At 42.5% G+C, this 23,678-nt stretch overlaps 6 protein-coding genes across 6 annotated transcripts in view; 4 read left to right on the top strand and 2 right to left on the bottom strand.

The window, feature by feature from the left end:
- Positions 1-14,245, top strand: part of LOC117893349 — a 30,071-nt gene extending 15,826 nt beyond the window's left edge. Inside the window, exons 5-8 of the mRNA XM_034799938.1 lie at positions 9,472-9,579; positions 11,525-11,584; positions 12,809-12,880; positions 13,303-14,245. Of these exons, the coding sequence (XP_034655829.1) occupies positions 9,472-9,579; positions 11,525-11,584; positions 12,809-12,880; positions 13,303-13,914 (852 nt within the window). The 3' untranslated portion in view covers positions 13,915-14,245. The remainder of the gene's footprint in view (positions 1-9,471; positions 9,580-11,524; positions 11,585-12,808; positions 12,881-13,302) is intronic.
- Positions 11,654-12,378, bottom strand: LOC117893350. The gene is made up of 3 exons (XM_034799940.1): positions 12,232-12,378; positions 11,980-12,162; positions 11,654-11,922 (listed from the first exon to the last, which is right to left on the bottom strand). The coding sequence occupies exons 1-3, from the start codon at positions 12,346-12,348 to the stop codon at positions 11,662-11,664; spliced, it is 561 nt and encodes a 186-aa protein (XP_034655831.1). The 5' UTR covers positions 12,349-12,378; the 3' UTR covers positions 11,654-11,661.
- A 1,120-nt stretch (positions 14,246-15,365) lies between the features above and the next one.
- LOC117894477 lies at positions 15,366-16,781 on the top strand. The gene is made up of 2 exons (XM_034801578.1): positions 15,366-15,530; positions 15,593-16,781. The coding sequence occupies exons 1-2, from the start codon at positions 15,392-15,394 to the stop codon at positions 16,726-16,728; spliced, it is 1,275 nt and encodes a 424-aa protein (XP_034657469.1). The 5' UTR covers positions 15,366-15,391; the 3' UTR covers positions 16,729-16,781.
- On the top strand, positions 16,764-17,828 carry LOC117894478 (chymotrypsin-2-like). The gene is made up of 3 exons (XM_034801579.1): positions 16,764-17,023; positions 17,093-17,369; positions 17,427-17,828. Exons 1-3 carry the CDS (start codon positions 16,770-16,772, stop codon positions 17,787-17,789), a joined length of 894 nt encoding a protein of 297 aa, XP_034657470.1. The 5' UTR covers positions 16,764-16,769; the 3' UTR covers positions 17,790-17,828.
- Positions 17,829-18,488: 660 nt separating this feature from the next.
- Positions 18,489-19,591, top strand: LOC117893329 (trypsin-3). Its single transcript, XM_034799919.1, has 3 exons — positions 18,489-18,816; positions 18,886-19,159; positions 19,220-19,591. The coding sequence occupies exons 1-3, from the start codon at positions 18,515-18,517 to the stop codon at positions 19,589-19,591; spliced, it is 948 nt and encodes a 315-aa protein (XP_034655810.1). The 5' UTR covers positions 18,489-18,514.
- LOC117894659 lies at positions 19,591-21,008 on the bottom strand. Its single transcript, XM_034801833.1, has 2 exons — positions 20,820-21,008; positions 19,591-20,748 (listed from the first exon to the last, which is right to left on the bottom strand). Exons 1-2 carry the CDS (start codon positions 20,983-20,985, stop codon positions 19,625-19,627), a joined length of 1,290 nt encoding a protein of 429 aa, XP_034657724.1. The 5' UTR covers positions 20,986-21,008; the 3' UTR covers positions 19,591-19,624.
- Positions 21,009-23,678: the final 2,670 nt, after the last annotated feature.

Below are 23,678 nucleotides of genomic sequence, written 5' to 3'. Positions count from 1 at the left end.
TTCAAATGTAAATTACACAAAAGCGTTCCATTTTGGGTAGCATATGACATGCGTCCCTACCAAAAACGACACACACACACACACTTTTTTTTTTGAAATAAATTGTTTGACATGTCATAAGAGTAACGACAAAAATACCCTTGAATGAAACAACAAATATATTGAAAATATATGCAAAATTATACAAAAATATATAAGGTATAAATATTATAAGCAGGAATCGTAAAGCTTTTAATTTTAGTCACTCAAATGATTTTCAATTTTAATGCAGAAAATGCTCTCCCTGACACTTTGTGAGGCCATCGCTCGAATATAACATTTCCAAGGGCCAATGCTACACCAGCAAAAAAGAGATCCCCATCCAAAAATGCCATTGACAGTGGCATGGAATTGTAGACAATTTGTCACACAATTGGGAGCCACCGAAACGGCTAAAATGGCCATGGGAATAGGAATCCCTGCCTTTTCGGACTGAACACTAGGCTGAATGGAACCCTAGAGCTGAACGGCGGAGGTGGGGCGACCTGAACTCCCGTTGACTGGCGGCGACACATGACAAAGATTACACAACCCCAAAAACTGTTTAGGTTTCGTTGCCGCGTAATTGCCGCGCAGAGCGCTCGAAACATTTTGTGGAATTTTTTAATTTCGACACTGATGGCCAGAAACAAGAGCACAATAACGCTGCCCTCTCCCCAAAAATGTTATGGATACAATTTTCGGATAAGCGTCGAGTACCACCACATACTACATGTGTAGCCATGTGTTGGTCAAATTAATTTCAGTTTGCTCTTAGGCGCCGGAGCCTTAGTGCTCGATCTGAAACAGAGAGCTTGGGACCCATAAATAATGCAAAGAGCATTGGTTCTTAATTAGGCTAAACGAGTATTTTGGATGGCGATTTTGTGTGCGTGTGGGCGTAAACAGGCGCCGGCAATGCGACCAAGAGGCTGCTTCCAAAGCTTAGAGCTTACATAATACATAAACATTTATGGGGAATTATTTACATAGCATGCCTCCATGGAACTAGTCTTCTCATCAACTCACAAAAACAACAATAATAATGTTGGAATGGCACTTCATATAATTGGCTAGCAAAATATTGATTCATTTAAATGGTTTAAGCAGATGACAAGGTTTTTGAGTATTTTTAGTGTGTAGAATTCATTTAAATTTAATTTGTTCACCGTAAACGGGTTCGCTTGAAGCGCATAAAAGGGATTTATTTTGTTTAACATTTATAACGTTCAAAATTGATATCCCTTCTGCTGTAAAATTATTAAAAAAATATTTTATTCTGCTTTAACATTTTATAACTAAGGCACATAAAATGTAAGCTTTTGTCACACACAAAAAAACACATTCTAAAGGCCGAAAAAATATTAAAATGTGACACGAAAAAACTGTTAGGCGACTGTGGTGCTGCACATCAACTTTTGAGGAAAGGAAAATTGTAGAAAATTTGTGGCACGCGAAAAAAAGAGGCCATCGAAAAAAATCCAATCAGAGGTTTTACTTTTACCACCATGGCGAGATAAATTACACCGCACTCCTAGCACCGCTTCCCATTTCACTGCACCTAGTCAGTGGCATATTTTATAGTATAGTCATGAAATCAATACCCTCGGATTCTATGCAGGTATCACATCGTATTCTGTGTGTGGGTGTCGATGGTAATGGTTTTTGCGCTGCTGCTGCTGTTGCCCTTTTTTACAGTATTGTAGTATGCATATATATAGCCAATACCCACTGTACCAAGAGTACTTAAAAGGGAACACACTGTAACACTTTGTTGCAGTGTTTATGCAATAAACATTCCCAGGCATATTCAGTGCGACGAAATACGATCACACATATATGCCTGGTACTACATTAGTGCAGCGTCGGCATGTATAGCATAGCCGACGGCACTTGAATATGATCCACACAAGCATGTGGATCTTCCCCTCGCGCCCCCCGCTATCAACAGCGCTGGGCATATATAACAAACATATAAAGGCGGCCGCTCCGCTGCCGGCGTTGCTGGCGGCGCAGCTACGCTGGCCCTCAGCCAAGTAGAATTTAAGAAACATACAAAAGATCATTCAATAAAATTATATCAGAAATGACGGATGTCTTTTCTTTAAAATCCCTATCTCCGGAAGTTATATTTACATGGCGACCGTGACAGGACGAAAAAAAAAATAATTCTGCAAAAACGGTTTTCCAATAAAAACAAAAGAAAATGTGCATTTAAAATACACTTCCAAATGACCGTGAACAGTGAGACCCAAAAATAATCCTGCGTATCCAAATTTCACGTTTAAATTGCCTCTAATAAATTACTGGATTTTAAAAAAAAAAAAAAAAAAAATTAAACAAGAAGCGTGCTGACATAAAAGAAGATAAAGACCTGAAAAGGCACCGACAGCGCTACATAGAGCGTACGACGAATACCTGTGCGATGACCGGCACCGGAACCGCCTGAGCCCAGAGGCCCAGGACATCAGCAGCCGAAAAATAAATTCGCGTGAGAGGCCTAACGCCCCTTACGCCACCGGTGGATGCCAATCTGGAATCAGATTTAATAAACGCTGCTCCCCTCGAGCAAAGGGACAAGCCAAGCCTACAGGAGGCTCTGGAGGCTTGTCCAACCGATGGACCACGCCCACTCACAATAGCTGAGTACCGGGCACGCCAACAGCCGCAACAGCCCAAGCCAAAGAAGAAGCGGGGAGGGAAGCGAATTAAACTGCTCCGGGAACGTAGGTTGGTCAAAGACCTACTACGGACAGAAAAAATCAACGAGGACCAGGAAAAATTGAAAACCCAACTGGAGGAACTCAACAACAAACTTTGCGATGCAAAGTAACGCAATAAAGGCTGCATTTTGCCAATGCCTGAATTGCCAATAATTTAAACTTCTACCCACAAGTCGATGCGTAACACGCTGCTTGTAAACTACTAATATCTGTTAGGCTTTCACTAAAAACATAGGACTGAAAAAACCAATGTAAATCAGCCCTATGCCCTAACACTCTATCTTCATATTTTCAAAAATTAGTTTTTTTTTTTCAAAATTTTACATTTTTTTTTGAAATTGGATTTGAAATTTGATTTGATATTGAATAAAAAAAAAAAAAAAAAAAAATATTTTAAAGCATCTCAAAAACTAATATGAATGAAAGACAATACTATAAGTAAGTTAGGAAATGACACCAAAAATAAGCCATATATAAATGGCATACTTTTTCATAGAGAAACAGGGATTGTCACCAACATGGGTTTAGTAGACACCAAGACAGTGGATTCCACTGCAAATGTAATTAATAAAGTAGAATCAAAAGAAATTGATTTAGGCTTTACTAATACCCTGTTGATAATAATTGTTGTTATTTTGTGTGCTAACGTCTTTTTCAAAATTTATAAGCTGCACAATAAATGCCTTAAAAAAGAAATATTTGAGTAAGGCTAATGATTTGGACAAAATATAGAATTTGAAAAGGAAAAATAAAATGACAACTCTAAACGCAATTAGGAATGTTTATAACAGGGACCCAAATTTTAAAAACAGAATTTTACAATTGGTCTCAACGACCCCAAGGAGCATATTAGAGCTCGAATATATGTACATGAGTACATTTCATTTAGAATTTTCGGCCTTAATAGACTGTTCAAAAACACAAAAAGCAATTGTGTTAACTACCATTCCAGGTATTGTAGTAAAATCAGTAATAAATGAACATTCGATACTGGGCAGAGTAATTGACTTTGCAATATTTAAAACTTAAAACCAAGAATGGAATGGCAGGAAATTTACAAATCATTAGAAGAAAATAAAAGTAGATTTGACAAATCATACAAATCACTTACACAAAATAATAGGACAATCCTAAGAGCTACAGTGAATAGGCATGCGACCATATTAGTTGAGTGTTTCAACGAGGCACGTACACTAATACATGAAAATAGAGAACGCATAAAAGAACAAAATTGGTCGCAGGTATCAAAATTTTTTGATCAGACTTCGATCAAATTTGATATCGATTCAAAGGAAATTCAATTTGGATATTTCAATTCCAACAGTTTTGAATACTCCATTGACAATAGACATAGAACAACCCGGAACAAGTCAAACTCAAGAACTTGACCGAGAAGTTGAATCAATTGATCAAGAAACAGAAGTGGAAGAAAAGATCTACACGATCTAACGATCCAAGCTGTATTAACAGTACCACAATATCAAGATCAAGAATTGTCTGATTCCGATTCACTGAATAGTGTGATAGAACAAAAACACATCAGAATGGCAGACGACACAATTGCCCAACGGGCATATATCAAAGATATTTCGCACGCCATACCTGAATTTAACGGACAAAAACTTCATTTGCAGCGATTCATAACAGCGATTAAATTAGTTAACCTAACAAAAGGCCCTTATGAATCTTTAGCAATCGAAGTAATAAAATCAAAGATTATAGGATCAACACTGTACAAAGTTCAAGAACTTACAACAATAAATGAAATTATAAAGAAATTACAAGACACTATAGTCGGTGAAACGTCTGACGTAGTCAAAGCAAAATTGGCAAAAGTATGCCAAAAAGGAAATACTGCAACCCAATTTACCACAGAAATCGATAATTTGCGAAAGCTACTTGAAGCTTCGTACATCGATGAAGGACTACCAGCCGAACATGCCGATAAATTCAGTACAAAAGAAGCCATTAGCACAATTTTTAAAAATTGTGAGCATGGTAAACTAAAAACCATTTTAGAAGCAGGTAACTTTACGACCATGAACGACGCCGTCGCAAAGTATATACAATGTAGTACTGAGATGACTGGCAATGCTAATTCAATATTGTACACGCGTAGAGGACAAGCTTATCGCGGTAGTAACTACCGAAGTAACTATCGAGGTAGAGAAAATGGTCGTGGTTACTACAATAACAGCAATTCAAACAGGAACTTCAATTACAATAACAATTATCAGCCAAATAATTATAGAGGTCGTGGTAATTATAGAGGAAATAACCGTGGTAACGGCACATCCCATAACAACCAAAACTACGTCAGAAATGGGAACAGAGGACACAACAATAATGTCCGTGTTACCCAGACGGCTTCGGGAAACTCCCAAACTCCTTTAGATACTCCAAACTATTAAAAGCAAAGGTTCAAACCATCAATCTCAATCTTAACATTTTCGTGTCATTTAACAATGCCAATACAGGAAAACATCTAACATTCCTAGTAGATACAGGAGCGAACATATCGCTAATAAAAGAAACTTCAGATGTCTTCAACGACATACAAATATATAGTAAAATAGATATTCAAGGCATAGGTGAAGGTATTATAAAATCCCTAGGCCTTGCACCAATAGAGCTACAGACAGATAAATACATAATTCCTCACAATTTCCATTTAGTAAACAAAAATTTCGCAATCCCATGTGATGGAATAATAGGGATTGATTTTATAAAAGCATTAAATTGTCAAATTGATCTAAAACCTTCAGAAGACTGGTTTATAATACGACCAAACAATATAAACATTCACATTTATGTTCCAATAACATACAGTTCTGGTAACAATACAATACTTCTACCAGCAAGATCACAAGTTATTCGAAAAATAGAACTAACTTCAAGTGAAGATAATGTTCTAATTCCAAACCAGGAAATCCAAACTGGTATTTTTGTTGCAAACACAGTTGCAACCACGCAAAATGCGTTTGTCCGATTACTGAATACGACCAGTACCGACCAATTAATTAATATAAATAATTTAAAATATGAACCACTTTCGAATTACAATGTAGTTCAAACAACTTCTAAAATCAGGGAACAAACTGTCCTAGCTCAGCTCAAAAAGAATTTTCCAGCTCCATTCAAACAACCATTAACGGAATTATGTTCCAAATATAGTGACATATTCGGGCTTGACACCGAATCAATAACAACAAATAATTTTTATAAACAAAAATTGAGATTGAAGGATGACGAACCAGTATACATCAAAAACTATCGAAGCCCGCATAGCCAAGTTACAGAGATCCAGAAGCAAGTAGGAAAATTAATAGACGACAAAATAGTCGAACCGTCCGTATCAGAATATAACAGCCCACTATTACTTGTACCAAAGAAAAGCCCTTCCGGGCACTGAACAAAAAGAAATGGCGATTAGTAGTTGACTATCGTCAAATAAATAAGAAACTCTTGTCAGATAAATTCCCACTACCTAGAATTGATGACATTTTGGATCAACTAGGTAGAGCAAAATATTTCTCATGCCTTGACTTAATGTCAGGTTTTCATCAAATTGAACTAGAAGAAAGTTCACGTAATATAACGTCTTTTTCAACGAGCAATGGCTCATATCGCTTCACGCGATTACCATTTGGTTTAAAAATAGCGCCAAATTCATTTCAGAGAATGATGACTATTGCATTCTCTGGACTTGAAGCTTCGCAAGCATTCCTATATATGGACGATCTTATAGTCATTGGTTGTTCCGAAAAATGCTCAAAAACTTACAAGATATTTTTGAGGTATGTAGGAAACACAACCTAAAATTACATCCACAAAAATGTTCATTTTTCATGCATGAAGTGACCTTTCTCGGCCATAAATGCACTGATAAAGGAATCTTGCCAGATGACAAGAAATATGACGTCATCAAAAATTATCCAGTCCCGCACGACGCGGACAGCGCTAGAAGATTCGTTGCATTCTGCAATTATTACAGACGTTTTATTAGAAACTTCGCCGACTATTCCCGGCACATAACCAGATTATGTAAAAAGAATGTTCCATTTGAGTGGTCAGATGAATGCCAAAATGCATTTTTACACTTAAAAGAGCAACTCATCAAACCAACTTTGTTACAATACCCAGACTTCACAAAAGAATTTTGTATAATAACGGATGCAAGTAAGCAAGCGTGTGGAGCGGTTTTAACTCAAAACCATAAAGATCTCCAACTTCCAATTGCATACGCGTCCAGATCATTCACCAAGGGCGAAAGTAACAAAAGTACAACAGAACAAGAATTAGCAGCAATTCATTGGGCAATTACTCATTTTCGACCATATATTTATGGAAAACACTTTACAGTGAAAACGGACCACAGACCACTAACATACTTATTTTCAATGGTCAATCCTAGCTCAAAACTTACACGCATGCGGCTCGAATTAGAGGAATATGACTTCACAGTCGAGTATCTAAAGGGAAAAGATAATTATGTAGCAGATGCGTTATCAAGAATAACCATCAAAGATTTACAAGAAATACACAAAACAGGAACAATACTAAAAGTCACTACCAGAAACCAAAGTAAACAGAAAAATTCCTGCGCAGGAACAGAAAAATTAGATTTGCCTAGGCAAACTCTAAATAAAGCTTCTCAGCCCAACGTATATGAAGTCATTGTAAATGACGAAGTACGAAAGGTAGTGACCTTGCGAATAACAGATTCAAAATGTTTGCTAAAACATGGAAAAAAAGTTATAGCAAGAATTGATGTTGGCAATATGTACACCAATGGAATTCTCGATTTAGGTCAGTTCTTCCAAAGGCTTGAATTACAAGCCGGTATACTAAAAATTAGCCAACTCAAGATGGCACCGAGCGATAAGATCTTTGAAACTATTTCAATAGAATCTTTTAAAATAATGGGCAATAAGATACTAAAATCATTAAGAGTAGCGCTACTCAAGCCGGTGACCCAAATAAATAATGAGAAAGAAAAAGAAGCTATACTGTTTTACATACCATGACGATCCCATACAAGGAGGACATACAGGCATAACAAAAACCTTGGCCAAGGTCAAAAGATATTATTTCTGGAAAGGTTTAACTCGCGATATAACCAAGTACATACGAAAATGTCCAAAATGCCAAAAAGCGAAAATAACTACGCATACTAAAACTCCATTAACAATAACTGATACACCTGTACATGCTTTTGACAGAGTGATAGTGGATACAATAGGTCCATTACCAAGATCAGAAAATGGCAACGAATATGCAGTCACTTTAATCTGTGACTTAACAAAATATCTAGTTGCCATCCCAATATCAAATAAAAGCGCAAATACGGTAGCAAAAGCTATCTTTGAAAAATTTATTCTGAAGTACGGTCCAATGAAGACGTTCATCACGGACATGGGTACAGAATATAAAAAATTCAATCATTAACGACTTATGTAAATATCTAAAAATAGAAAACATAACGTCACCAGCGCACCACCACCAGACAGTAGGAACAATAGAAAGAAGTCATAGAACTTTTTAATGAGTACATACGCTCATACATATCGGTTGATAAGACTGATTGGGACGTATGGCTCCAATATTTTGTCTTCTGCTTCAACACTACACCATCAATGGCACATAATTATTGTCCATATGAATTGGTATTCGGTAGAACACCAAATATACCAACAAAATTTTATAGTATAGATAATATAGCACCTATATATAACATAGAAGATTACTCTAAAGAGAGTAAATATAGGTTAGAAATAGCTTATAAAAAGAGCAAGAACTATGCTCGAGGAGAATAAGAGAAGAAATAAAATTATATATGACTCGAAAATAAAAGATTTAGAAATAGCAGTAGGAGATAAGGTTTTATTGAAAAATGAAACAGGTCATAAGTTAGATTTTAAATATACTGGACCATATAAGGTAGATAGTATAGGAGAAAATGATAATATAACAATTTCAAATATAAAAAAAAAAAAAAAAAAAGTACATAAGGATAGACTAAAACTTTTTTTACTCATAGATAGAATTAGTATGGCCATACATAAGTATATCTATAGGAATATATCAAATCTTTTTAATTTTCTTTACTAAAACAAAAAAAAAAAAAAAAAAAAAATTTCTTCTTTTTCTAAATATATTTTTCTAAATAACTATCATATTAAAATTATAAAATAACTTCATAAATATAACGTTATTTTTCAAAAGGAGGGAGATGTAGTATGCATATATATAGCCAATACCCACTGTACCAAGAGTACTTAAAAGGGAACACACTGTAACACTTTGTTGCAGTGTTTATGCAATAAACATTCCCAGGCATATTCAGTGCGACGAAATACGATCACACATATATGCCTGGTACTACATTAGTGCAGCGTCGGCATGTATAGCATAGCCGACGGCATTCTTGAATATGATCCACACAAGCATGTGGATCTTCCCCGCGCCCCCGCTATCAACAGCGCTGGGCATATATAACAAACATATAAAGGCGGCCGCTCCGCTGCCGGCGTTGCTGGCGGCGCAGCTACGCTGGCCCTCAGCCAAGTAGAATTTAAGAAACATACAAAAGATCATTCAATAAAATTATATCAGAAATGACGGATGTCTTTTCTTTAAAATCCCTATCTCCGGAAGTTATATTTACAGTATTTTCTAATGGCTGAATTTTACCCCATCTCTCTTTCTCTCTCTTCTTGAATTCCTGCAGGAGAATCCCGGATTAATTGTACCCTGGATAATTGGCTATATAACGTTCATGGCCCTGGAAGCTGTGGCCATGGTCTACTCAAATGTTCTACGCGATCATGTTAATAAGGTGAGTGGCGTGACTCACTCTGTGTCTCCCTAGAGACCCTCCCAGCTCCCACTCCTGTGGGACCACAGAGTGTTTTTAATGCATATTTAAGATGCTTTCATTTCGATGTGCTCTGCATGATAACCATTTGTTTAATGAAAAAACATCACCGACAAAGGAATCAGCCACAAACTCGCGGGGGTCCTTGCCGTGACGAGTATATGTGGGAATATCAATGAATGGTTCGAATGGTTGGGACGGGGGCTTCTTGGCGCCTGGCATAAATCAATTGGAATCAACGACGAAAGCAAACAAATAAATTACAAAAAGCCTCCAAGCGACAGCAGCCACAGTTCCGCAACAAACACAAGAACAACAATCAAACCGAATCCGTTACATATGTAAAAAAGTTTTCAGTTTCCTTTATGCTAAAACCAAACAAAAGGATAGAACAGATTCGCACTCCTCGTGTTCATGGTCCTCCTTTGATATGTGTAGATGTAGGTTATGGCCGGAAGTGGGCGACAGTTGAATGCATTGCCAGGGTAAAACAATGAATGGAGATTGGAAAGCAAAAATAAAGCAGTGTGCAAGCAACAGGCTGGGCATAGAAAAGGGAAAACAAAGATGGGGAGAAGGGGGAATGTTTGTAACAAAGATTAAAATGGGAGAAAAAGTCCTGATTGCAGGAGGAGGGTTATAAAGTGCTTCAACGATAAGTACGAATAATCAATTTTGGTCTAAGAGCCATATGGATCGAGAAGCCCTGCTATTAAGACTTTTCTTATTGCAATAAACTCTATAAGTTCCAAAAAAAATTCCTAAATCACACCTAAAGGGAGTTCCCCACTCCATCCTATAAGCAGGCAAGTTAGCTCTTCGTTCGTCTCGCTTTTTCAAGCCTCGGGCACACACTCGCTTTGATAGTTTGTTCCTCTTGACTCGCCGACTCCTTACTCAAGCAATTCTGCCACAAGCAAAGTGCCTGCTGCTGCTAACAAATGAAGCGTACAGGAAAAAAAAGTAGAGCAAAAAGCGAGGAAAAACAAACGCACACACAAGAGTGTGTCTCTCCTTCTACTACTGCACAAGCACACACACGTCCACTCTAAACAAGCGACAAAGTCAAAGCGGCACAAAGCTGTGTGAGACTTGGGTGTTATGGAAGGATAGAAGGATGGATGAATGGTTAAAGGACCTGCCACAGCCAGCCCCTCTGGGTGCACCCAGCCAAAAACAAAACAAAAAACTCAACTCAACCAAACGTATCTACACATCTATGTGGATCTAGTCCTAGTCCGGTCGACACATATGCAATGAGTTGGGCATTTTTCTGCACCATTTTCCTTTAGTATTTTTACATTTGTCCATGTCGCCCGGGCGGCATTTGTTTTTTTTTTGTTTCGTTGTGGGTGTGTGGCTCTTTCACTTACGAACGTGTCCTGCTTTTTGGATTGTATTTGTTTTGTTTTGCACCTAACCCCCAACCAAACCCAGCCATCCAACGCCACGGGACGGCTGCGAAAAGTTGTTGGAAAATTGTCACCTCATGCATAATTTATTGCAATTCAGAAGGTAAAAATTCACATTTCACTCAAAAACAAAAAAAAAAGTTGTGGCAGAGCGCGCAGCGTTGGACTTGCTAATTTGTTGTTTGGAATTTTTCGAAAAATATTTTCAAAATAATTTGAGAGCAAACAGCAGCGAGTATACATCTTCCGTTCCACTAATTCTTTCATGCTGAAAGTCTAGATTTAATTAGAAACCATTCAATTAATCCAATCCGCTCCTGTTCTGGGAAAAACTTTTCATTTGCTTGGTCAAAGAAAAGTTTCTGCCCGTCCAAATTGCTTTCGCAAACAAAAGTTTTGTTTAGTTTTTGCTTTCGACTTGTTCTCGCGGAAACTAAATTATGTGTGTATAATTCATAACTAAATATTGTAACAAATTATTCTTTCACTTACAGCAATTTGATGCCATGTGCAAGGCGGAGGTGGCCTTCTTTATAGCTCGAGCTCTGATCAACGTAAGTTGCGTAGAACTAAATATTTCGTGTGCGTGAAAGTGTATGGCAAAGCAAGCCCAATTCGTGTTAATTTTAATTTAAAGAGCCTTTAATATTTTCGACAACAGCCTCAACTCTTCAGGCCTCTCTTCTGTGAGCGCCACATCGAAGGCACACATGGTCTGATATACAATTCCAAGTTTTACCAAATTAAACAGCAAACTAATGACAGTTCTGGCAATCTTTGGCCAAAACCACATATGGCCCATAAGGACATTCTTGACTGCAATGGCCAGATGTTGCACAATTAATAACAGGCCATGTACAAACAGCCAGACATACATTTCAGCAGGTGATACCTTTGGAAATTGGAACTTTAAATGCTAATAAGGAGTACGCAAATCGACAGGTCTTACCATCAGTACAGCGCAGACCAAGAGCATCCAGGATTTGGTCACTATAAACATCTGGCTACAAGCCAATACTTTAAGCACTTGGCAGCTCAGGTTATTGCAGGAAAAACTTTGCAAATACGAGTACATATCCGTTTCCCCATTTTGAATAGACACATGTTGATACAACTGTAGAAAACTTTGAATCTACAGGAGAACAAAAGGAGTTTCTTTGATTAAACCCAACAAAATTCCATCTTGCGTTCCATGGCATACCATTCCATATATGCTGAAGACCAGTATTATCCAGTAATATAGGGGAAAATATCGAATATCGCCGTTCCATAATTCTTCGACCGTGCGTTCTATGCTCAAATAACGCATTGATTCCATGAAGCTAAACAACTTCAGTTGATCCCAAACCAAATCATATATGGCGGCCATCGTGAAAGTACTAAGAATACAAGAAGATTTTAATACTATAAATAAAAATAAAGCTAACAAAAATGTAATGAAATAAAATGAAAGGAAAGGAGAGTAAGTGTGAATGAAAACTTCTCATGGGAAGTGTTGACCATCACTCAAATCGAATGGGCTGACAGTCGAGGCTAATTAGCCTTGTCCGCGGCTTGATCAATAAATGTAATAAATAATTGAATTACGAGTACAAGCCAAAGCCATTAGGTCCCTTGTGCTCCATAAAAATATGTGTTTGCCCTTTTGTGCGTGTGTGTGTGTATGAGTGCTGACTGTTTATTTATCTGTGTTTCTATATCATGGACTTTGAACTAATGGGAATTTACGCTCTTGCTCTCCCTCTCTATACGCCTCTTCTCCATTGCCATCCACACAGGTGCTAGCCATGTGGGGTGTACTCCGTTTCTATAATTTGGTGCGCTCTGGAATTACCTGGCGAGGACCAGAGGTAAGTCAATCCATCATAAGTTAATGGATATATGACCACAGTGCATTGGGGAGCTGTATAACATTTGAATATCATTTATTACGGGTGATTGTAGATGTAAGCCAATGATAAGCACGCAGAGCACTCGTTATAAAGCTCCACTGTATTTTTTACACGGCTGCTCTCTTTTGTGATTGGTGGGTAAAGCGAAAAAAAGGTGCTATCTTGCAAGCAAGGGTATCGCGGATCAGGTAGCCAGCCCAAACGTCCCACTCAGAGTGTAACAGTGAGCGTTAACAGTGGGCTGCAAGGACGTTTTAACAGCGCTTTTGCTCTGTTACAGCTTCTGCCCTGTGCAAGTGGAAGCACCTTCTCATATTGATCTTCCTTATGCTTTATCCGCCATTTAATATTTGTATTACCCGTTTATGTATCTCCCGCAGGCCAAGACCGCCATATTTGCGCCCATGTACAAGAGCGTAAGCACACGCAGCGGCAAGTCCCATCACCGAAAGCGCCACTTAAAGCGGCGCCACAGCGTGGAGGCCAGCAGCGGCGGATGCTGCGCCATCTTTGACTTTGACTTTGACTACGATGACGACGACGACAATGATGATGACGATGAGGCTGCCTATGACGATGGCATGGAGACGGAGGATGATGTGGGCTATGACTACGACGACTATTATGACTACTACGAGGATGAGGAGCAGCAGCAGCAGTTGGAGCTGGAGCCACAGGATGATGATGCAGCAGACTGCAGCATGCTGGGTGCCCCACGGAAGACGCGTTCGCGCTCTCGACCCCGCTCACGGCCACGTACGGCTGTGGTCAAGGTCAAGGGCCAGCGCAGCGGCGGGGGCAGTGGTCGGCGCACCAACAACAACATACGCAGCGTGCTTATCAACAAGCGGCACAACAAGTACAAAATCGCCCGTCCGCAAACGCAGCTGGAGGTCATCAACGAGTCGGAGCGGAGTGCGGGCAGCGGCAGCGATGAAAACGACTCTCTGCTCGTGGCCTATGACAGCAGCTCGTCGCTGGCGTCGGTTTGACATTGGCCGCCGCCAAGCGAAAACGGACACGAACACGGACCAGGAACTGGAACTGCAGCCGATGGGCGCCGGAATAACCTCAGCAGTGATTCCGAACCCAGCAGCAGCGGCGGCAGCGGGAGCGACGACGACGACGACGACGGCGATCCTGACTCGCGCGAGCATTTGGAATGTGAGTGGACGCAGGGCGCCCGCCGCTCTGGTAAATGTGGTGGTCAGCGTCAGCGCCGACGTTCACTGCGACGCGTCTACTGCGCTGTGAATCTCACCATAATGGGTCTCCTAGTGGCAGTGGAGATCTATGCCCAGCTGGCGATATTCCTGTAGATCAGAAGAGAGATGACTTTGAAGAGCTTCCAAGTAAAGGGTATTACCACATGGAATCTGTATTCTCTGAGCGAGGTATTGTTGATAGCTTTAAATGTATATAAACATTAAAGGAACTAACACTTATCCGTTCTGTGTAATCTTATCTTGCTGTTTCTCTGTGTTTTAACTTTAATCACAAACATAAAATCCTTCCCCTGCTCAAGATCTAAGCTTACCCCAAGAAGAGAGCTTATAAAAATACAAAAGGAAAAGCCAGCAAACGTTTAGAATTGATGTAAATAATAACAAAATATTAATCTAGCCAAATAGTAACGATCGGAAACCAATTTAATTGCGTAGATGAGCTCCCAATAAATAAGATTTGCGTACCCCGTTCCTACCATAAATATATTTTGTACAAATATTCCCCAGCTTTAAAAGTATTAAAAAACAATTCCAGTAAAGAAATTAAAGTAACTGCAAAACAATAATAACTCCTAAATAAATAGGTATCTGATTAACTTCCAATTAAAGTTGGCCAATAAATGTTTAAAAATGTTTAAGAATATTTATGTACATACGAGCATAGAGACTCTCAACAAGAACTCGAAAAACTCGACAAACAATAATCATATCTGTAGCCGTTGTACATACAATAAGTAAGCTTAAGTACAGTTGCGCCAAAAACACACACACACACACACACACACACAAACTAACCAATAAATGTGAAAGAATAAAAATCATTGATATTTGTGCAAAAACAAAAGAAAGAGTTACAGAGAGAGAGAGAGAGTGAAAGGGAAACGTGAGGGGCACGTGACGTACGCAGCATTTAATTTCCTAGCCCCACTCAATGGTCGCTGTCTAATCATTGTTAAGTTTTCTGATTTGGCCAAAACTAATTAAATGATAATGCCGGGAGGAAGAAGTACGAGTACTCGCACCCAAAACTCGTTTAGGGCACGCGAAACACGTGAAGTAATCAATGGAATCGCAAGATTGCTACTTAAGGGTAGCAGCCACAGACACACACACGCCGAAGATAGGAGTACCAGCAGCAGAAACATGACCGCAATCAGGGGGGAATCTAATCAGGCATCATGCCCAGGTCGATGGGGGTTTTAAAAGCGCGTGGGACTGCCACAGGGCCAGTTAGTAGTGAAACATGAAGGGACTAGCGTTGATTGCCTTAAGTGCTGTGATCTTGGCCTGTGGCCAAGCGAGAATCCTCCAACAGGAGCAGGATTTGTCATGGGAATTACCCATGCCCGTGCCCCTTAACGACCAGATTGAGGGTAGAGCCGGTAAGAGCACAACACAAACTATAATTGGGCAGCAGCATTACTTAGATCAAATCATCCTTTAGCTGGCTGCTCCATCAAGATACGTGGCTCTGAGCTGAAGGATCCCCAGCCCCTGTTGATTAAGCCCGGCACCTCTGATTTCTTTGGCTACTCTGACACCGGCATTGTCGATGTGGAGAAGGACAAGACCATCGAGTTCCACTGCACCAGCAGCCTGGCCTCTCCCCTGTCCGGCAGATCAGTGACGGCCAAGTGCGTGGAGGGCACAACCTTCAGGATTGGCGACAAGGATCACGATGTCTCCGCCATCAAGTGCACCTCGTGGCCAGCATTTGTGGGCAAGAAGTCGGGTGCCAGCTGCAACGGCGGCACCACCCTCATCCGCGTGGGCTTCGAACTGGACGGCGGCCGTTTCGCCAAGCAGTACGAGGTGTGCTTCAACGAGGACGAGGAGGTGACCCGCTATGTCTACCACACACTGGAGCCTGGAAATAACTACTATGCCACTGGCGTAGATCGCATCACCTTCGGCGCTGGCGGCTACTTTGCCGGCAAGAATGTGGACAAGCTCTACACTCAGGTGACGCAAAAGGAAACCATCGACAAGGAGCTGGGCATGGATTCAGACCGTTACTTTGATTCCGCCAAGAATGTGTTCCTAGCCCGTGGTCATATGGGTGCCAAGGCTGACTTCGTGTACGCTCCCGAGCAGCGTGCCACATTCCTATTCATCAATGCCGCTCCCCAGTGGCAGACCTTCAATGCCGGCAACTGGGCGCGCGTTGAGGATGGTGTCCGCGCCTGGGTGTCCAAGCAGAAGAAGCATGTCGAGTGCTACACCGGTGTCTGGGGTGTCACCACGCTGCCCAATAAAGATGGCAAGCAGACTGGACTGTACTTGGCCCACGATAACAACGGCAATGGTCTGATCCCCGTGCCCAAGATCTACTTCCGCGTGGTCATTGAGCCATCCACCAGGAAGGGCATCGTTCTGGTCGGCGTCAACAATCCCCATTTGAGTTTGGACGAGATCAAGCGCGACTATGTGCTGTGCGAGGATGTCAGCGACAAGATCAACTGGATCAGCTGGAAGAAGACTGACATCTTGGCGGGCTATTCTTATGCCTGTGAGGTGTCCGAGTTCCGCAAGCGTGTCGATCACTTGCCACAGTTCTCTGTCAGTGGCCTGCTGCTGTAGGCAACAAAGCAATCTTTTGAATACACTGTAAAAAACCTGTCATGAACAAACGATATCTGTCGTATTTTATTCTACTTCTTTGCTTGATTCTACCTCCCTCCGACTCCGGCATTACGGGTGAACGGGTCAGACGATTATCGAATCCCACGATTGAGAATACGACCAACATCTTTGCCAGATTTGTGGTCTCCATACGAACGCGAACGCCACGCAAATACTATGGGGATAATCACTTTTGTGGCGGTGTCATTGTATCTCTCAGATTCGCCATGACCTGTGCACACTGCCTCATAGAGTGGGTATCAGTTTAGGTCCTCCCACGAACTCAATTTGTAAGATTTCTTCTTTCACCCTGAACAAGCAGCAGTCACAGGCTTCTTCTGTCGAGCAGGGACTTGCTTGTCGTCGCTGGATCACCCAACAGGCTCAAGTTTTTCAGGGATCGCAATGTGCATGCTCCAGTCACGACCATCTTTGTGCCGGAGAATTTTACCATCTACAATACCAACGATCTGGCGCTGTTGAAGCTCACTTATCCATTGCCCATGAATAATAAATATTTGGCTGTGATCAAGTTGCCAACAGCAGAGCCCATCAAGGGAAACGAGTACATGGTGCTTGGCTGGGGCCGACTCTACCACGTGAGCATTATCCGCAGCACTGTGAAGATTCTATCCATAACCTGGATTCTTGTACAGAATGGACCTTTGGCATCGGACATCACACAGATCAAGGTTACGCTGTACAGCCACTTGGCCTGTGAACTGATATTGAATGTCTTCACGGATGAGATGATGTGTGCCGGCAATATGGATCACATGGATATGAACCCCTGTGCCGGCGATCTGGGTGGTCCATTGATTGACAATGACACAGTCTATGGCATTGTCAGCTATCGCTTAGGCTGCGGCCACAAGGAGCTGCCGTCCGTCTACACGAATGTCTATGAGAATAAGCAGTGGATCAATTTGATTATAGCCACCAATTGTAGCCATCGTCCATGTAATTATTTTGCACTCTTATTGTTTGTAATTGCTTTTAAATTTGCATGTAGGAAATAAATGTATTGGCAATCGGGGAGTTATTCTTGTGCGCCAGAACAATGGTTAATTTATTATTTTAAGTCCTTAATTATGTGAGATATTATTTAATTGCATTTTTATTGACAATATGAATTCGCGGTACACTGGCAAACTACACAATTCATTAATCTAAACGAAACGGCTGCATGTCGGCTGATTTCTGATTTTACGAATGGCTGCAGCGGTTCTCTTTACTGTGTTTCTTCTTCGCTGCTGTTACTGCTTCGCGGCTGTTACTGCTTCACTGCTGTTACTGATTTTCTGCTGTTAATCCCGTTCTGCTATTACTGTTTCTCCGTTGCTCTGCCGTTGTTTATGTTCTTCTATTCCGTCGTTTACCGCAGTTCCTTTCAAATAGGTAGCTGGCCCAGTCCTTACAGTTATGTATGTACATACATAAATTATAAATATAAGCTCTTAATTTATCCCAATTATTTGCACTGTTCATAATTGCGTAACTTGTGCATTGAAGCTTGGTGGTCTGCCCTCTTTGCTAAAAGTTTACCTCTGGTAAGTAGTTTACTGGTAAACTGCTAGACACTCCCTCTCCATGTTACTTGCACTGTTAACCACCACTGTTGCTCTCTGTGGCTTCCCACCACATGTGCTTACCCCCTCTATTCTCCGTTATTCTCACTAAGTTTCTCATGTCAAATCATGTAAGGGGTATTAGGTACGTGTGTCTAACACACATTTACTCGTAAATGGAAATTCGTAATCTATACGGTTGTGTGCTCTTTCTGTTGCTGTTTCTGCTGCTACTGGTATCCGTCTGCTTCACCTTGTCCTCCAATGCTGCTCACCATCCGCTGAGCGAACTTCCACGCAGACGGATCAAACGGATATCGACACCGTACTTCCAGGCAGAAAAGACCTTGGAAATGGCAAAGTATGTGGTGTCACTGCGATCGCGCACACCGCGCAAGTACTTTGGCGACAATCACTACTGCGGCGGCGTCATTTTATCGCGCACGTTCATTATGACTGCCGCACACTGCACCATGGAGTAGGTATTTGCCCTTGTTACTCTGCCCAAAAGGGAACCTGATCATCGTTCTAACCCGGGGGCCCAAAGCAGTCGCAAGATCCAGCATCGGCCACGCGTGTTGCTCGTCGTCGCGGGCACTCCCAATCGCTTGAAGTTTTGGCGTGGCCGCACTGTGAATGTGCCCGTGAAGGATGTCTATGTGCCCGAGAATTTCACCATGTTCAATACGAACAACATTGCACTGCTCAGGCTGGCGATGGAGCTGCCGGATAATCCTTATATAGCCATTGCCAGTTTGCCCACCCATGAGCCAGTATATAACATCAACTACACACTCCTGGGCTGGGGCCGAGTGTACAGGGTGAGCGCTCTTCTCTCTCTTGCAGGCCGTTACTCTCTTTAATATTTGTCTCTTGATAAGGGTGGTCCACTGGCCTCTAGCATTCTGCATGTGGATGTCAAGTTGCTGGATTATCAGACCTGCGACGATATGCTGCACACCTTCAAGCCCGAAATGATGTGTGCCGGCAATCTGGAGAATGATCAGGATGAGAATCCCTGTGCCGGCGACACGGGCAGTCCCCTGCTCCTAAATGGCACTGTCTATGGCATTGTCAGCTACCGCATTGGCTGCGGCTCCAGATCTCTGCCCTCCGTCTACACGAATGTCTTTGCGCACTTGCAATGGATCGACGACACCATGAAGTCTGTCAGCATTCGGCTGAGCAGTTCCTCCAACATACTAGCCGCTTCTTTTGTTCTGCTGATGAATGTGCCAAGAATAAATATCTGAATGGTTTCTTTTGCACTTTATTCAATTATCGACTTAGACCAGGAGTCCGCCCTTGGCTGTGAGAGCGGGCAGATGCTTGACGGTCTTGAGGAAATCGGCCACCTCGCAGGCGTACGAATAGCCCGCCTTGATATCGGTCTTCTTCCAGTTGACGTAGGTCACCTGGTCGCTGACATCATTGCAAATGATGTAGTCGCGCTTGATCTGCTCCAAGCTCAGATGGGGATTGTTCACGCCGATAAAGACGATGCCACGGTGTGTCGATGGCTCGATGACCACGCGGAAGTAGATCTTGGGCACAGGGATCAGGCCATTGTTGTTGGCATCGCGGGCGAGATAGAGTGGAGTCTCCACACCGTCCGTGTTGGGCAGCGTGGTGACACCCCAGACACCGGTGTAGCAGTTCACCTCCATCTTGTTCTTGGACACCCAGGCACGTACTCCGTCCTCGACGCGCTCCCAGTTGCCGGCATTGAAGCACTGCCACTGGGGAGCGGCATTGATGAACAGGAATGTGGCACGCTGCTCGGGGGCATAGTCAAAGTCCGCCTTGGCGCCCAGATGGCCGCGGGCCAGGAAGACGCTCGCGGTGTCAAAGTACTTGCCGGCATCGCCGCCCAGATCCTTGTTGATGGTCTCCTGCTGGGTGACCTGAGTGTACAGCTTCTCCACGTTCTTGCCATCGAAGAAGCCGGCCGTCTGGAAGGTGATGCGGGCCACGCCCGTCTCGTAGTAGTTGCTGCCGGGCTCCAGCTTGTGGCGCGTGTAGCGGGTCACCTCCTCCTCCTCGTTGAAGCAGATCTGCATCTGTTCAGCGAAGCGAGTGGAGGTGATCTCGAAACCGACGCGAATGACAATGCCTCCGTTGCAGGTGGCGCCCGATTTGACGGCCTTGAAGCCCGGCCAGGACTTGCAGTAGAGATCCTTGAACTCAAAGTTCTTGCCGTCCACACTGAAGGTGGATCCACTGACGCACTTGGCCGTCAACAGGGTCTGGGAGTGGGTGTTGAAGGCAGCAGGACACCACAGCTGGAATGAGTCTCCGGCATTAAATTCCATGGCGCCAACATCGTTGAAGGGATAAAAGTCCTCGGAGTCGGTCTTCAGATAGACGGGCTCGGGACTCGGCATGCCACCGCGAAGGGTGACACTGCAGGCTTTAAGATATAATGGATCAACAGGTTAGTATTTCTACTCTTCCCCATATAGTGTATTCCTCCACACTCACCCGCTGCACGTCCCTCTGGCTGCGGTGCCACATAAACGGCGCGCTCGTAGATCTCATCCTCCTGGACGATCGGCGGCAGCTCCACCTCTGGATAGGGCACACGGCCCCAAACAGTCTGCACCACCACCAGACCAATCAGCAGCAATGAGAAACGGACGCTCATCATTTTAGTTTTAGCTTGCTGAATGGTCTGGTGGCATCTTTAAATAGTCCCCCAGGCCCATATCGCATCGGTGGGCAGCGATGGGACGGCCCCATAAGTGTAATTAATGAAAAAATACTTAATAAAATCGAAATCTTGCCACTTTTGGTGGCCTTATCTTAAGGTGGAGTGCCTCGGAGTGTGTCGACTCGGCCTACGTAAGCGTCATTCAGTCGATCTTAATTGGTTCGAGGCACCTTCTGTAGATTATACACAAGGGTCGACTCGGTGGTGTGGTGTCTAGGGAAATACCCAATAGAATCTTTGATTTTTTCTACGTGCAGCAAGTAATAATCTTTATCCGTAATTGTAAACAGATCTAATAAAGAAGTGTGATTGGTATTTCTGCAATCTTTTATCATTTTGTGACTATATTTAGCTCAGAGGTTGATGAATTCATGATCCTTTCTCGAGGACAGCAACTCTTCAAGGCAGCAGCTCTAAGATCCACTGTTAACAGATCCACATTAACAGCCTCTGTTAGCGCTCTCCTGTGCACATCCTGTTACTCTCTCGATCCACATCTGACTGTGCCGTGCCTGATCCCAGTTACAGCTCACGATCCACACTCCTGATAGCTGCCAACTTTATCCACAATCAAGTGCAATTTTGTACGTGTGTGTGTGTATGTGCTCCCAACTGCTTAATGCCTACGACTAATGAAGTTATTTAATCAGGGCTCGGTTGCACGCTCCTCCGCTGCCTTCCATGTAGCTCCGAGGCCTATAATTTATAATCAACAAGTAATTAGGGCTGATGGCCGCCACAGGATTCGAAAATTCAAGTGTCGACTGCCTCTGTCTCTCTCTATCCATGGACATCTCGTAATTAGTGAGTGAGGACATGAAACGCCTGGGAGCCATTCCACCGTGAAGTCATAGAAAATTAATCATTAATCATTATCTCTTGCGCCATCTACTGCCTCCCGCTTAGCTCATTTATCTATATCAAATCAATTAGCGAGTACCTTGAAGCCTTCCTTCATCCTTCGTCCTTCCATCCTGCCCTCCTTATGCTCCAATGGAGCGTCGTTTCATTTGCTTTTGTGCGAGTTTCCTTTCGGCCTTGCTACGTGCCAATTTGGACCGTTTTGTTCGCTCATTCGTAAATCTAAACAAATCATCAATTTTCACAAATTATACCAGCGATACCGTGCCCATCTCGGCAGCCAAAGTATCCGGCTACCGGTACAATCCTCCTCATCCTCATCTTCATCCGTGTCCTCGTCCTCGTTCTTGTCCTTCGCGCCTAATTGCCTGACGACTATCTGTGCCTTTTCGTTTCGCTTTCGCTGCGTTTCCTGCTGCCTGCCTCTGCCGTTTCCCGACGCCACGACGTTCATTTTACATTCCATTAATTAATGTCAATGGCCGACGAACTTTGACATATTGAGCTTTATGTTATTTTCAGCCCCTCGCGTTTCCATTCTGATGCTGAGCTGCTAAGGTGCCAAGCAAGGATGAAGGTTTATCCTAATAAAAGCAAATGCTTCGTTGAAAATGCTCCTTTGAAGCTGCTACAAGTTTTTGTTGAGAGAAGAATACGTATACGTATCCATGCTACTATATTTAACTTATATTTAAGATAAGAAACTGTATACCACCCTTCTCTCCCTTTCAACTATTATCTGGCAAAACCCATTGCAAGACACCTTTCTTTGTAGATCTAACGATGTCGCTTTCCACACGCCATAAATTCTACCACAAATTTATGAGCTTCGAATCAATATTAATTGCCTGCTCGATACATCAGATGTCCATTTCATTAGCTACCTGGACACCGAAGCATTCAACTTTAATTGGTTTTTGGCACCTACTCACACGATTTCTTCACACGACAAATGCGGATAAAAAGATACACTCCCTCGAACGAGGGTAAAAAGGAGGCACACAATTTAATTCGAATTTGACTTGATCAGACATCGCCCATTTCTAGTGCTACTTCTTTGATAAATGGGGTCATATTAATAACATATGTGTGTGCCTGTGGGTGTGTTGGGGCGTATGTGTCTGCGTGCTGAGAGATACCTTTGATTGATAAGGTGCTGCCTAAGCGTGTGTTTGCCCAGCTGAGAGTGGGGGGAGCACAAAAGGAGGGCAAAAGGTAAACGATTTTGCACCTTTTCAACAGGTCTCCGCTCTCTTTGTCGGAGCTCGGGGCCGTCGGATGTGCAGGCAAATTGAAAACGGGAGTCAATAAAGCCGTAGCCATAGTCTGTCCTGGCCAAGGGCTAGGCAAGGCTCACGTCCACGTGTGTGTGTGTGTGTGTGTGTGTGGGCCTGTGCAATGATGGATTAAATGTATTTCAAAGGCGTGAAAGCCAAAAGGTAGTAGCACAAAGTAGCACATTGTGGTTGCATAATAAACATTCAGCACACACTTCAATTTAGCTTAGCCCGGGGGTTGGATGTGTACAACAAAAAAAACAAGAAAAGGAAATAAAGGATACAAGGATACTTAAAATATATACAAATACACAAACTAATTGTCAAAGGCTTTCTGTGCCGCCTTTTATGCTTTATGCAAATCCAAAACCACACACATCCAGCCACAAAGTTGTGCAGTCATGCGAAAGATCTCCGATAATTGCAACGAACCGATAAAATGCCTTCAAAGGATAAGGGCCCCCAACCCAGGACATAGAACCCAGAGCCCTT

This window comes from Drosophila subobscura, chromosome J, assembly GCF_008121235.1.
Source record: "Drosophila subobscura isolate 14011-0131.10 chromosome J, UCBerk_Dsub_1.0, whole genome shotgun sequence".
NCBI lineage: Eukaryota > Metazoa > Arthropoda > Insecta > Diptera > Drosophilidae > Drosophila > Drosophila subobscura.
The sequence above is the reverse complement of the archived record's forward strand: the minus strand, read 5'-3'. Positions and strand labels throughout refer to the sequence as shown.

Coding starts and splice junctions, on each gene's coding strand:
- LOC117893350 (XM_034799940.1), bottom strand. CDS start 12,348: ATGGAATCAATGCGTTATTTGAGCATAGAACGCACGGTCGAAGAATTA. Junction 12,163..12,231: donor TCTTCAGCATATATGGAATG/GTATGCCATGGA, acceptor GTTCTCCTGTAG/ATTCAAAGTTTTCTACAGTT. Junction 11,923..11,979: donor TGGTCTGCGCTGTACTGATG/GTAAGACCTGTC, acceptor CAATTTCCAAAG/GTATCACCTGCTGAAATGTA.
- LOC117894477 (XM_034801578.1), top strand. CDS start 15,392: ATGAAGGGACTAGCGTTGATTGCCTTAAGTGCTGTGATCTTGGCCTGT. Junction 15,531..15,592: donor CCAGATTGAGGGTAGAGCCG/GTAAGAGCACAA, acceptor ATCATCCTTTAG/CTGGCTGCTCCATCAAGATA.
- LOC117894478 (XM_034801579.1), top strand. CDS start 16,770: ATGAACAAACGATATCTGTCGTATTTTATTCTACTTCTTTGCTTGATT. Junction 17,024..17,092: donor TGTGCACACTGCCTCATAGA/GTGGGTATCAGT, acceptor CTGAACAAGCAG/CAGTCACAGGCTTCTTCTGT. Junction 17,370..17,426: donor GCTGGGGCCGACTCTACCAC/GTGAGCATTATC, acceptor ATTCTTGTACAG/AATGGACCTTTGGCATCGGA.
- LOC117893329 (XM_034799919.1), top strand. CDS start 18,515: ATGGAAATTCGTAATCTATACGGTTGTGTGCTCTTTCTGTTGCTGTTT. Junction 18,817..18,885: donor GCCGCACACTGCACCATGGA/GTAGGTATTTGC, acceptor GGGGGCCCAAAG/CAGTCGCAAGATCCAGCATC. Junction 19,160..19,219: donor GCTGGGGCCGAGTGTACAGG/GTGAGCGCTCTT, acceptor TCTCTTGATAAG/GGTGGTCCACTGGCCTCTAG.
- LOC117894659 (XM_034801833.1), bottom strand. CDS start 20,985: ATGATGAGCGTCCGTTTCTCATTGCTGCTGATTGGTCTGGTGGTGGTG. Junction 20,749..20,819: donor GCCAGAGGGACGTGCAGCGG/GTGAGTGTGGAG, acceptor TATATCTTAAAG/CCTGCAGTGTCACCCTTCGC.